Source organism: Chaetodon trifascialis, chromosome 16, assembly GCF_039877785.1.
Source record: "Chaetodon trifascialis isolate fChaTrf1 chromosome 16, fChaTrf1.hap1, whole genome shotgun sequence".
Taxonomy (NCBI): Eukaryota; Metazoa; Chordata; class Actinopteri; order Chaetodontiformes; family Chaetodontidae; genus Chaetodon; species Chaetodon trifascialis.
The window spans coordinates 7,452,468-7,466,000 of NC_092071.1; the positions used below are offsets into that span (position 1 = coordinate 7,452,468).

General features: G+C 40.4%; 1 protein-coding gene across 1 annotated transcript; it reads right to left on the reverse strand.

The window, feature by feature from the left end:
• Positions 1-3,897: 3,897 nt before the first annotated feature.
• On the reverse strand, positions 3,898-10,690 carry LOC139344645 (solute carrier family 22 member 4-like). The gene is made up of 10 exons (XM_070982964.1): positions 9,990-10,690; positions 9,776-9,879; positions 7,413-7,567; positions 7,080-7,251; positions 6,825-6,951; positions 6,354-6,442; positions 5,991-6,205; positions 5,096-5,278; positions 4,787-4,922; positions 3,898-4,384 (listed from the first exon to the last, which is right to left on the reverse strand). The coding sequence occupies exons 1-10, from the start codon at positions 10,377-10,379 to the stop codon at positions 4,279-4,281; spliced, it is 1,677 nt and encodes a 558-aa protein (XP_070839065.1). The 5' UTR covers positions 10,380-10,690; the 3' UTR covers positions 3,898-4,278.
• Between the last annotated feature and the right edge of the window lie 2,843 nt (positions 10,691-13,533).

The window sequence follows — 13,533 nt, forward strand, 5'->3', positions numbered from 1 at the left end:
CACCAAAATCTTCAATATTTTGAAAAAGAAAGAAGGTAAAAAAACAAAGCAGACACTTATTGACAGGCACAAGAGACAGTGTGCTCTACTACTCAGTGAAATGCATTTGAGCCATAATGCTGAGTTCAGGTTTTATATGGCAGCTTCACCTCACGTGGGAGGTTACACAGTTACATACAGTGCTGTGAAAACAAAAAAGCATAACAGCACTTGAGCTTATGCACAATTTGTTGTGCTAAGATTGCTTTCAAACATATGTACGTTTTAGAGTGAGATGTTTCCTATCAAACTCAAGCAATAGGTAAATCAAATTCATTACATAACACATAATACAAGGACATATTATTCAAGTTATCATTGGAAAGGGAGTTAATCATTCTCAAGCTGAAGTGAAACATTAATGAAGCCTCCTATAGTCATTTCCAGTGATGCTTGAGTTCTCTTGATGGCACAACTGACAAGATCAGCACAAGGCAATGGTGGGAGTTGCATTTTACATTATGTACAACACGTGGATAGTGTCTTAATTTGAAAACATATGTACGACAGTTGTGTGCTACATTCTTTGAGGCATTTCAGGCAAGCCTAACCAAAATATGTTGAGTCACATGATTGTCAGTAGCGACATATAATTTTTAAGTCGTAAAATTAAAAAAAAAAAAGAAAAAACAAAGAAGAAGAAGAAAAATCTGCCTTACTTCAAAAGATGTCACCTTATCCCTTTTTAAAATATACATGTTCACTGGGGTCTTCACTCTTCCTTGGACTTGACAGATGTCTGGTGTAACAGAGGTATATCATTGTTTTGGAACCTAAACAATGATGTGATCTTGTTGCACTTTAAACGTTGAGTCCATAATGTTTCAGTTGCACATTTTGCATGTACGAAGGCACGGCACCAGCAGGTGGCGATAATAAAGGCCGTAAAGGATAAATGTAGTATGAAGAGCGACAAAGTCTGCATACTGAGGAGACATGGGTCAAACATATTACTGTCATCCAGGAGACTGGGCATCATGTTCTGCGTGAAGCCACTTTAACTGTACGTAGGTTAACTTACATAGACACTGGGGCCCCGCAGAGGACTGTTCTCTCTCCCTTCTCTTCACCCTATACACCACAGACTTCAGCTATTGCACAGAGACCTGCCTCCTTCAGAAGTTTTCTGATGACTCTGCGATAGTTGGATGTATCAGCAAGGGCGATGAGAATGAGTACAGGGCTGCTGTGGACAACTTTGTCACATGGTGTGAGTAGAACCACCTGCAACTAAATGTGGCAAAGACTAAGGAACTGGTACTGTAGTGGACCTGAGGAGAACCAAGATACCGCTGACCCCTGTTTCCATTCAGGGGGTCGGTGTGGACATTGTAGAGGATTACAAGTACCTCGGAGTACATAACTGGACTGGGCAAAGCACACTGACGCTCTCTACAGGAAGGGCCAGAGTCGCCTCTATTTCCTGAGACGACTGAGGACTATGCTCAGGATTTTCTATGAGTCTGTGGTGGCAAGTACAATTCTCTATGCTGTTGCATGCTGGGGCAGCAGGCTGAGAATGGCAGACGCCGACAGACTCAACAAACTGATCCGCAAGGCCAGCGACATTGTGGGGATGGAGTGTGACTCTCTGACGGTGGTGTCAGAGAGGAGAATGCTGACTAAACTACGGACTATCATGGACAACATCTTACACCCACTTCATGATGTGCTGGCCAGGCACAGGAGTACGTTCAGTGAGAGACTCATACTACCTAAACTAAGGACTGAACGCTACAGGAAATCATTCCTGCCTGTGGCCATCAACCTGTATAACTCCTCCCTCTGCATGGCCCTTGGACTTCACTGGTCTTTTCACTCATCTGTTCCATATCTGACTAAACTTTGCACATCTGTTACTTTCACATTCATTTGTAATACTTTGCACATACTTTGCACACCTGTTTGTATACACTGTTTATTTTTTCTCAGTATATATATATTGTTTGATATTCTGTCTATATTTTGTGGTATATTTTGTTTTATATATATATATTCTCAACATTAATATTTGTTTTTATATTTGCTTTTTTATATATATAGTTCTCTCTCTTTTCTTTATTTTCTAATTTCATTCTAATTCCTGTCAAGAACTCCCCTGAACACAGAACTGGTGGACACAACTGCATGACACAGATCTGGCTAGAGCAAAAGGCAGTTTTAATTCCAGACAGGGTTCGGTACACGGGTGATCAATCAGACAAGCAGAGGTATCCAAAAAAAAAGAGGCAAAGGCAAGGTCGAAGGCAAAAACGAGGTCGTACACAAAACAGACTATGACTATAAACGCTGGAACGAGGACTATGAAGTGCAACGAACTGGCGACGAGATTGTGAGACACACAGGGTAAAATACAAGAGGTAATCAGGGGAGATGGAAAACAGGTGGGGAGAACAATCAGGGAGCAGGTGTGACGAGACAGGGGAAGGGCGTGCAGGAAGTGAACCTAAAACAGAGACACAAAATTAATGATAACAAAAATAAAACAGGAAGGACAAGACATGAAATGTGCTCAAAATAATACAGAGACTAGACAGACATGACAAATTCCAATCCTGTAAGGAGCACTGCAATGAAAACAATTTCCCCTCGGGGATTAATAAAGGATTTCTGATTCTGATTCTGATTCTGATACAGTACTATGTGTTGTCTATAGTGTACTATGCAGCACCAAGTCCAAGTCAGGCATGAGAGAGGGGACTTTCTTATGAGGCACAGATGTGAAAACAGATGAAAAATGTTGTAGGACAGAGATCAACTCAGAACATGTCTAAAATTAGCAAGCATCAACTAAAAAAAGAACAAAAAACAGGTGAAAAAAGCAGTTCTTGGCTGGACTTTTGGATCTCACTGAATGTTTTGGATTTGATTTTCAGATTTCAGATTTCAAGCAGAGAAACATGCTGTCTTTGTCTTTCCGTTTGTCTTAAAAGTGAAGCAAGCAGCCATTGAGAAAAACTATGGACACAGAACTTGCACATCAAAGCTGTGTGGGTGGGTTGCCCCTTCCTCCATTTTCATAACTATCTGCATCTAGAGCTGTAGGATGCTGATCTATTGAGCCTATATTGAAGATAAATTAAGCATCCATCAAGCTTTTTTCAGCATACTGTTATCTTAGTGGTATGGTTGTAGTATACCACGCTTGAGCTGGCGCACAATTTTCAAATATATTTGCTTTTTAGTTTTAGATGTTTCCTATCCTAAGTAATAACAGAGCAGAGGTAAAACATTGTCTTTTCCAGAGATGCTTGAGTTGTGTTGTGTGACAGAGGGTTTAAAGATAATGAATGTACGACTCTTTTGATCAGGCAATCATTTGTGCTTGTCTGTGAACCATCACACATGACCAAAGTCCTGTCGGACGGCAGCCCACGAGGACTTTTGTTCAGTTATCAAAAATTAAACAGAATTTATACAACCTTCATTTTGTAAGCAGTGCTATTTGTGAGTGTTGTACAACAACGGGACCGGACAACGATTCTAGCCTGCTTTTGAGATGAGTTTCTTGCGGCTGACAAATTACCAGCATTGTGGCCAATTGTGAACAGCAATTGAGGAGTGATGCTGAAGTTGCTGCTGTTTTCGACAGGTCGTTTAGCATGTCAAATATAATATGTTAAATAGTGAGCCTTTGGACAGAGCAATGCTAGCTGTTTTGACCTGTTTCCAGTCTTTATGCTAAGCTAAGCTAATCGGCTGCTGGCTTACTGTACAGACATGTGAGTGCTATGTTTTTTTCCCCAACATGCCAAATTGCTAAAATACCGCGAAGTGAAAAGAGCTTACACAATGATAACACACAGAGAACCATATTAATTCAAGATATTTTCTAAAAAAGACGACACGAACTGAGTATTAAGAGGGTTCATATGTTCAAATTTTAATTACACATAACGTGTGACAGAAATTAGAGACCAATCAGACAGTTTCAGTTTCAATACAAACATTTTAAGATCTAATTTTTTTTCTAAAAAAAAAAAAAGCAAACATCAGCAGAGTAAAAAAATAAAGAGTTTTTAAAAATTGCTAAAAAACAACAGTTCTTGGCAGTGGACCTGTGGATCCCACCGTGCATGTTTTGGATTTTATTTTCAGATTTCAGATTGTTACTTTCAAGCAAGAGAAATGTTCCTTCTGTCTGTCTGTCTGTCTGTCTGTCTGTCTGTCTGTCTGTCTGTCTGTCTGTCTGTCTGTCTGTCTGCCTGCCTTAAAAATGAAACAAGGCCTCTTATAAAACTATGGAGTAAGAGTTGGCACATCACACTTGGCCTCACATCGTATGGATGGTCTGCCACTTCCTCCATTTTCTACATATTTTCTCTTTTTCTGTCCACTGCACAACCTGTAATAAAAAAACAAAACAAAAACACAATGGTAAAAATAACAAAAGAGCAACACAGCTACTACATATACATCACTGATTGTTGACATATTCATATTTCATAATTGCTGAGTGTCTTTAAAAGAAAGACACAAACTTTAGCCTTTAACTAGTGAGAGTATGACTCTCCTGATACAGGTCTGAAACCGTTTTGCCTCACACCGCTGCACTTCTTTTAAAGTCTTGCATTTTACTTGACTTTATGCATTCCATGTACTCCATTTTTAACTTCAGTATATTACCACAGTCTTATGTTATGCATTTCATTCTGCATCTTATTTTACATTCATTGTCTGTCCTTTTTCAAATTATTTCCCTGTCTTCTTTATGAAGCGCATGGTGACCTAAATGAAATGCACCTACCCCTGACATTCTTGCATCTGCTCCACTGTTTCTGGAAGAACTCTGTTGAGGGTCTCCGGGAGGAAGAAGTTCACCACAGAGGAGGCAATTGTGAGGCTTCCCATGAGAATATAAGGCAGAACCTTATTATAAGTACCTGGTAAGAAGCAAAATTCTACATTAGCAAATGACAAACGTCTAGTGGAATATAGATGAACATTCAGGATACAGTCTTTACAGACTTTTGTTTGTTCTTTTAGGTACACGTAGTACATCGATGCAGTGAATACTAAGTATCTTTGAGAGACACTGGACTCAACATCTACACACCTAAATAGATGACATAAGGAGCTGTGATACTGCCGATGCGTGCAGCAGAGGAGCACATTCCCATGCCGACGTTCCGGAGCACAGTGGGGTAAATCTCAGCCGTGTAGATGTAGACGATGCTGAAGGCCATGGTGAAGCCAAACTTCCCAGTCATTTCCAGTGCCAGGGCAACATACTGAAGTGCTGAAGAGCAAGACGAAGAGTTTAATTTTAAAAAAGCTATATTCACTTAGTCTGGCATGTCACTAAGTCACTGAGCTCATGAGGTACTGTGTAATGTATAACTTCATAAGCACCATCGTATGAAACACTCGTGTTATATATTAATGCCTTACAGCACTGCAGCACACTGTATACTTTGAAATTTAGCAGCACTGTTGCTTCTTTACAGGTATTGCTTCACTCTCTTGCATCACTGTTCTTGGAAAAGGGCCTGTACTTATATATTCATCACGTTTCCACTCCTCTGCGAACATGCTGTCTCTGACCCTGTGTCAAGTCCTCAGTGTTTCATATCAGGTGCACATCTGTGATGAAACAGCTTGCAACTGAATTTTGCACAACTGTATAGCTTGCACATTTGCACAACCCTCTTATATGAGGGTGATTTCTTATATGAGATGAGATTTATGACTGGACAAAGGTCACAAGAATGGAAAATGCACTTTCTAGGGTTGGTTGTGCAAATACTGCAACTTTGTTGAGATACCTGAATACACGTTGCTGCAGAGTCAGTGTGGCTCTTAGGAAACAGCTGCTTTTAAAGAGTCACGTCACCCAAACAAATGAATCTTGTCCTTGAACGTTTTAGTTTTAAGCGATCATCATGCACATAGCTGTGTGTGTTACATAGGTTGTCACAGTGTAATTTTACATGACAAAAAAGAAGACTTACAGTCAGGGATGAACTGGATGAGAAGAAGAACGCCTCCTCCAATGATGAGAAATGATGACAGAAGCACTCTTCTTGGACATTTCCTCAGCAGCCAAGTAGAAACAACATAGGCAGGGACCTCAGTCGTCGCTGACAAGAAGCAGTTCATGAAGGGGTTCCCGCTCAGGTTGGAGGTGTTCAGGGACAATCCAAAATACCCAATGTTTATTGCCATCCTGCAATGAAAGAAAAAGAAAGGTAGAATTAATGGAACATATTAGTTCCATCACATAAATGTCATGGGATGTATTTTTTGCATTGTGCCTTTTTTCCTCCAGTTTGCTGTAGTTGCACACGTTGTGAGTGATCAAGGAAAAAACCTACCACAAAAGGAGACACATAAGAGTGATGCATCTGATGTTCTTGGATTTCAGAATATCCAGCATGGTGTATTTCTTGCTTGGAAGCATTGCCTGTGGTCAAAAAAGCAAACAAAAAACAGTGAAAACAAGGGTATTTATGTGGTTATGTTGTCCAGACTTGCACACAGAATTTGTCAAATATGTTATGAACACATTCAACTTAGGCTTTGACTGAGCAACAGCCGATGCAGACTTGAAGGGGTTTAGGATATGGAACTGTGAAATTATACAAGTATGCTGAATTCCAAATACAACTGTATGATTTCAGGATAAAAACAATAAGGAATAATGTCTTTGGCTGCAACAGTAACATGAAATATTGCTATATGTCAAAGGCTGATGAGATTTCCATTCCCAGAGTCACATGTGAAGGACACTGTTGACCCAAAAACTACTTAATAATTCAAATAAAGAAAAAAAAAAAAAAAATCACCTCACTCCCTTTAAAAATGACTGCCGGTGCCTCAACTTTATTTTTCCTTGCAGCATCTCTCACTATGGCCTCGGCCTCCTGCACTCGTCCCTGAGTGATCAGCCACCTAGGAGACTCTGGGAGGAACCTGCAGAATCAAGTCAAGTCAACATATCAGATGGTTGATTATCATATCTGATGAATCATGGATGCTGACTATGGCTCTATTATATTCATGCACAAAATATCTGTCAGTAAGGATTATAGGGAACGTACCACCACAATGGGATGTAGACCACAGCAGTCATGGACAGAACAGCAAGAAGAGTCCTCCACTCTCTGATGCCATAAGCAATCCAGGGGAGTGTCATATACCCAATGCAGTAGAAAAGAAAAGACCCGAGAGTTGTGAAGATCACTCGCATGGTCTGACTTAACACCTCCGTTCCTGATCAGATAAAATAAAATGTGGTCAGTGATGAGGAAGAGCTTGCAAAAGATAAGTCAGTAAACAGTAAAAGCCATTCTGAAAATGAGTCAAACTATGGATTCATCCAGGCAACAAGAATTCCTGACAAAAACAGGACGAGGGGTGGTTTGCAATCGTACCTAAGACGAAGGCAGAAATATAGATGGAAATCTGGGAGGCTCCAACGAAGAGGAACATGACGCAGAACATCCTCCATGACTGAGAGAAGGACTGAAGCAGGACTGAGAAACATTGGGCCGCAAGAGAGATGAAAATGACCTTCTTCCTCCCAAACCTAAGTGGAAAAGAGCAGCATGTCATTTGAAGTCAGAAGCACAGTGCATTCAGAAAATGTTTGTGACTGCTTATATTGAAACCCCCAATCTGAAGAAATGCAGCTGAGCAGTGATCGTTAACAACAGCAACAGGTTTTTGATGGCCAAACGGAGGACGGTTCTTGCTTCACTTCAGTCTACTATTTGAGACCAGGCAGAGCACTGTAGATGCAGGTGTTATGGTCTTTGAACAAATTGAGGTTGAGAGGCTGCACTGTAGCCTTACTGTTTCATTTCAGGTCTGGCTCTTTGTAACCATCTGTATTATTTTTCTGGGCCTCTCTGCAAGGAATGGGAAGCTGAAACTTGGTTGCATTAAGCTGAAACTTATTTGCAACTGGTTTAATACAACGGCCAACCCAAATGCTGATATCATGCCATACACTTTTGATCAGGTACAACTGCGACTTACTGACAAGGATTTCATGGTTGGGTTTCTACAATATAATACTCTCTACTACAGGTTAGTTAAATAGTTTTATTTGATCTTTTCCTTTATATTGTCTTTGTATTGTTATTTGTGTGTCCTGGTTGAAGTTGTCTGCCCTTCTATGTGACAGTGAGCTCTGTTTTGAGACAAACTATTTTACATTAACAAGCCCCTGTGATTAAATCTGTCATCTTGTGAGGACAGCCCAGACCAGCCCTGTGAGGAATCACACCTGAACCATCACAGGAACCTCGCTCCCTCCTCAGCTGCTATTCCTGTTGTGTATTGTGTTTTAAATTTATGTAAATGTGCTCAGACTTGTGAGTAGGGCCACCCAGACCCTTTCCTGTTACCTGTATTTCATCCTGACCAGAACTTAAATCTGGCAGACTGACTTTTATAGCCTGGTGTGAACTCCTGTCTGCACTGTGCAATGAATGAAACAGCCACTTCTTGTCCCTCCTCAATGTAACAGTCTATATAAAGTTTTCCATATAATGACATAACAAGATATAATAATGTCTTCTCCTGAACTGCTGGAAACATACAGTTCACATATACTCTTCAACAGCTTTGTTTCAGTCTTTAACATCTTCAGTGTAACACAATGATCAGAAAGATTAAAGGCCTCAAAGCCCCTCACCCCCTCTCTCTCAAGCTTTGAGTGCACAGTTTTTACAGCTGCGAAACAGCTGAATAGTTAAACACACCAGCGCTCCTCACTGCTGTGTCCAGAGCCCCCTGCTTTCTCACAATCAAAGGTACACAACAACTGATATCTGCCAAAGCCGGAGCCTCACCACAGCTAACATCACACACTCTAAACTCTGCGGTATTACTCTCACATCGGTCAGGATCAGCAACTCTGTGGCAGAAAACTACAGCATCTGCTTCACATGCTACTTCTGTCTGCTCGATCAAGCTGATTTGCATTTGGTTTCTACGGCCAGGAAGCACAACCAGTTCTCCAGGACAATGCTGAAATGCTATAACTAGTAACTAAGAGAGCATTTATATTTGAAATTGAATTAATAACCACGACAAAGCGGAGTTACAGCACCAGTGGTGAGATGGTTGTGTGATCTTAATGTGAGAATTTCAGACTCTTCGTCTAAATGTTAAAGATGGCCTCCAGACCTGTTTTAAGTCGTGCTGTATGGAAAATATAGCATATCCTTTAAATCACACCTAATCCTTCACCCTCATTAAAACATATTACATATGATAAATATGTAAATATATTTAATTTCAGAGGTTTAACTGCTGGACACAAGATGTCGCCTACTTCACTGTGAAGTCCATCCTCTGTGTTTGTGCACAGCAGGCTTCAAGTTTCCACATCACACTTATGTGATATTATAGATCTGCTCCTGATTGGATCATCCCAGACTGCTAAATATTCGTCAAACCATCGCTTCAAAGTTCTTCTGTCTCACTGAAAACAAATAATCTCCTCAGATTCAACAGTAGATGGTGCTGTTGTCATTATAATAGCAGTTTATCAGGCCCAGGCCTCCATTCCCAAAGGTGTGAAATCTTCACTTGCTTCATTGATCATTTTCTGTTTATATAAGCAAACTTTCAGCTACATTTCCTGAATAGCAAAAGCAACCAGATTAAAACACACTAAAAGTATGCAGAAAAAGACAAAAACTGTCTTATTGTACGTTTATGGGTCATGTTGGATGCTGACATAGGTGCATTTCGGGGATTTTACTGATAAATAAGGATGAAATACCTGTCAGAAAGCTGGCCTGAGATCAGGGAACCAACAAGGTATCCCACAAAGAGAGTCGAGGAGGCGAAGGGAACTTTCCACTGGTTGTCACAAACAAGGTCCCACTGTGGAAAGATGGGAATTACACATTACATTACAAAAAGGTAGACTGAAAACTTTATGAACAACTAACAGCTCACACAGAAAAAACACACACATGCACATTGACACTAACCTCGGTGACTATGTTGGATTGGTAGATCTCTTTGCTGTAGTTCCATCCATCCAGGCATCCCTCTTGCTCCAGGCTCGTCAGGTTGACATCCCTTCCAGGAATATATCCCTCAGCAGAGAGATTCCTCACCACGTCCAGCCTGTATCTGCTGCACTGGCTCTGCACCTCCTCACCATCCACTATCGTGAAGGGGATGATGGCATTTCTCCACTCCTCAGTTAAGTTAAGGTCTGGAACAAAACAGTGGTGTTTCGGAGCTGCCCCAACAAAGACTATGTATAATCCGTTGAATCCAGTTGAGACAAAAACTGTGTTCAGGAGGAAGAATGTGGTCCAGAAATAAGGACCAGTCTGCCCCAGGAATGCTGTGTCTTCATCATAGTCTCCCATTCTTTAAAAAAACACCTCCCTGCTTTTGAGGGAGAGAAAAAAATGCTCTGAAATTTTTCAGAGTATGAGACGTGGTATCCCTCTTAAAGTCTTCAGCTTAGCACCAGAGTGGCAGGGCTGAGCTCCCCGTGGGGCAGACTGAGCAGGTCCCTCAGTGGGACGGAGTCACAACTGAAAAACTTCACTTTCCGCTCCTGAGAGTATCAAACCTTCTTTCCCTACAGTAAGACTGTTGCCTCCAGTTTGTGAGCAGACACAATTTATTTGAGGTCAGAGAATGAGAGACCGCTCACTCACTCACATACTGATTGGATTTGATTAACTGAAAGACAAATGATCAAACGCCTCAGAGTGGCCCATCTATCTGCACCCCCCCCACCCCCACCCCCCAACACTGTGGTCAAAGTGGTAATTTCTCTACACAACATTCCACACTTTTAAATACCCCAAAGACGTGCACGTGCCTGTACTCTAAATGTTGCTAAGTAGCATTAAGACTCCCACTGGACTATTTTAAGCCACACTGCGGAGCCAAGAGGCCTTTCTGTGAAGTTAATCAACAGCAATCTTGTATGTAGACTTTAAATTGTATAATATATATTTCCATTATATGTAGCTCATTATGTAGAATGAGCTGCTCAGTAACACATTTTAGCCTGTTGCATGAATATGTTAACAGTATACTCATCGTCATTGGTGGGATGCAACTAAGTCCTGTACTTGAGCACAATTTTGAGGTACTTGCACTACTATTTTATACTACTTAATACTTGAACTCCACCACATTTTATTGTACTTTTTACTCCACTACATTTATTTGACAAAATGAGTTACTTTGCAGATTCAGATTATTTACACAAAATATAAATCAACTAAGAAGTTGTGATGTTTCTTATAGATCAATCTACCAGCAATATGTAAAGTAGTTGAAATTAGTCTTTACAAGCTGCAACATGAGTGATGCTCACACATTAATGCATCATTAAGTATAATCCAGTGATATAACACTTTCTGAATTTTGTATTTTTATTGAAGCAACACTTTGAATGCAAAATATTTACCTCTATCTGAGCATTATTGCAGTCTGGTCTGAGTACTTCTTTCATCGCTGCTTATTGTTTCTGCTAATCTTTATGTGTATATTTCCTGAATTTACCATACTTTACTGTCTACTGTGCTACATAACCGGTAAATGCAGGCGATACTCTTCAGGTCACAGACTGACGCTATTAAACAGTTTAATCAGCACCTGCGTGAAAGCATGATGGTGATTCAGGACAAGATTACGATTAAGTGATTGGCGTCTTTCATCAGTGAACACACCAAATGGCTTTGAGAAAAACCCAATCAGAAGATGAAACCAATGCAAAGCAACAGTTAAGATGCTCACATGTTACCGTAGGTTTAATGTTGGAGTAAGTTAGTGACTGTATCCAAACCAAGTTTCTCATAAGTGGATAATCAGCTTAAATGATTTATTCTAACCAAGTTATAATTATCATGTGACAAAACCTCCAAACCAAGTTAAGAGTGGATTGCCTGTCTTGCTCAAGAGCACTGTGGCAAGGGAAATTCTTTCCAGCTCCAGGTATCACCAGGTGGAGACATTTGACCTATACGCTAATTTATTGCAGGAAACAGTAGAACAGAATAAATAGTTGGAGTTATTTCATATTAAAGCAATCCAAAAACACTGATTTGACAAGAGTTCGACACATTTAGATGGTGAACAGATGGTGCATTTACCACTCCTGATGTCATTTCATTTGATCATTTGGTCCTGACAGTATCTGCCTGTTTAATTTCAACCAGTGCAGGAAACGGCACATCCCTCACTTTCACATCAACGCGAACCAGCCTGTATGTAATCATTAACTTGGACTTTCACAGCATGTAAAATAATCACCATCAACACCAGATTTTAGGAGCCTGACGCTGACAAGGCCATGGTTTAAACAATCTTTAATGGTTTCAATGATTGTAAGTGAAAGTGACTACCAGTACAGTATGTGGCTTGTAACACATTAATGGCATCAGCAGATACAGTCTGTAAATATGGAGGGTTTCTGTCTGGCATTCGTTTTGCTGTCTGTTTGGGCTGTGGGGGTCAGGGGGCTTCTGATTGAAGCATTGTTTTAAGCAAACCAGTATCATTTCTTCATTTTTTTTTTTTTTTTGGCCAGACTCTTTATGTTAGGTGATTGTTCTAAACAGGGATGACTCTCACATGACCAGTCACTGTTATTAATTAACCCTGATGAATTTTCTAGTTGCACAAGGGTGTTGAGCAGATGTGGCTTTGAGCTGTTGCTAGCTGCTAGAAGAGCAATAGATTCATGCAGGTTATTGTCGTCTGCAGGACTGAGATTTAACTGAGTCTTGATTTATTCTTATACAGGTAAGATTAGCTTTACATGATACCATATAATATGGAGAAAACTGACAATGACAACATTAAGGCTGTTTTCCTGCTGCTTGTATACAAATATTGATTGGAACTGGGCATAATATCAAAAACCAATTTCAGCTAATTTGTTTTAGAGAAACCTGTCTTTGTTGATGTTCTATTGCCAGTAGTAGAATGAATATCTCATGATTTTAGGAAATGTCTGTCTGTTTGGTGTAAAGCTATGGGCAAACAGAGGAAATGGGGGGAAACTCTGTCTGATGGAAATACAATCCATCTAAAGCTCATATCTTGTTTGGTTCATCCCTGCAAAAACATGCCATTTTGACTCTTTATATAGATTAAAGAAAGCTAGATATAATTTGTTAATTAGTGAGCTTCAGAGGTGCTAGTAGGCGGATTTTGTTACTGATGGACATAGCTTGGCTGTTTCCAGTCTTTGTGCTAAGCTAAGATAACCAGCTGCTGGAGCCTCACTAATATATACTGAACAGTGGTATCCATCTTCTCATCTAGGTCACATCTCCACCAGAAAGTGCATAAGCACATTTCCCAAAATGTCAAACTGTTCCTTCGAAGCATCGCATTATCAGCTGTTGAGGAACTGAGTGTTTTGGCTGTGTCCAGTCACTTGTGTGTGGGAGGCAGAGACGCACTGGACAGGCCAAAGACGCTGTCTGCTGGTCTGGGAAGGGAGGCGGGCGACCTTTAAGGAGTTGCTACAAAAGTAAAAATAGGGCTTTGTCT

What these genes read in the sequence shown, in the direction of transcription:
- LOC139344645 (XM_070982964.1), bottom strand. Translation starts at nt 10,379, where the DNA reads ATGGGAGACTATGATGAAGACACAGCATTCCTGGGGCAGACTGGTCCT. An exon ending in AATCCAACATAGTCACCGAG is followed by an intron (nt 9,880 to 9,989) that starts GTTAGTGTCAAT and finishes ATCTTTCCACAG; the next exon opens with TGGGACCTTGTTTGTGACAA. An exon ending in TCCTTATGTCATCTATTTAG is followed by an intron (nt 4,923 to 5,095) that starts GTGTGTAGATGT and finishes GCTTCTTACCAG; the next exon opens with GTACTTATAATAAGGTTCTG.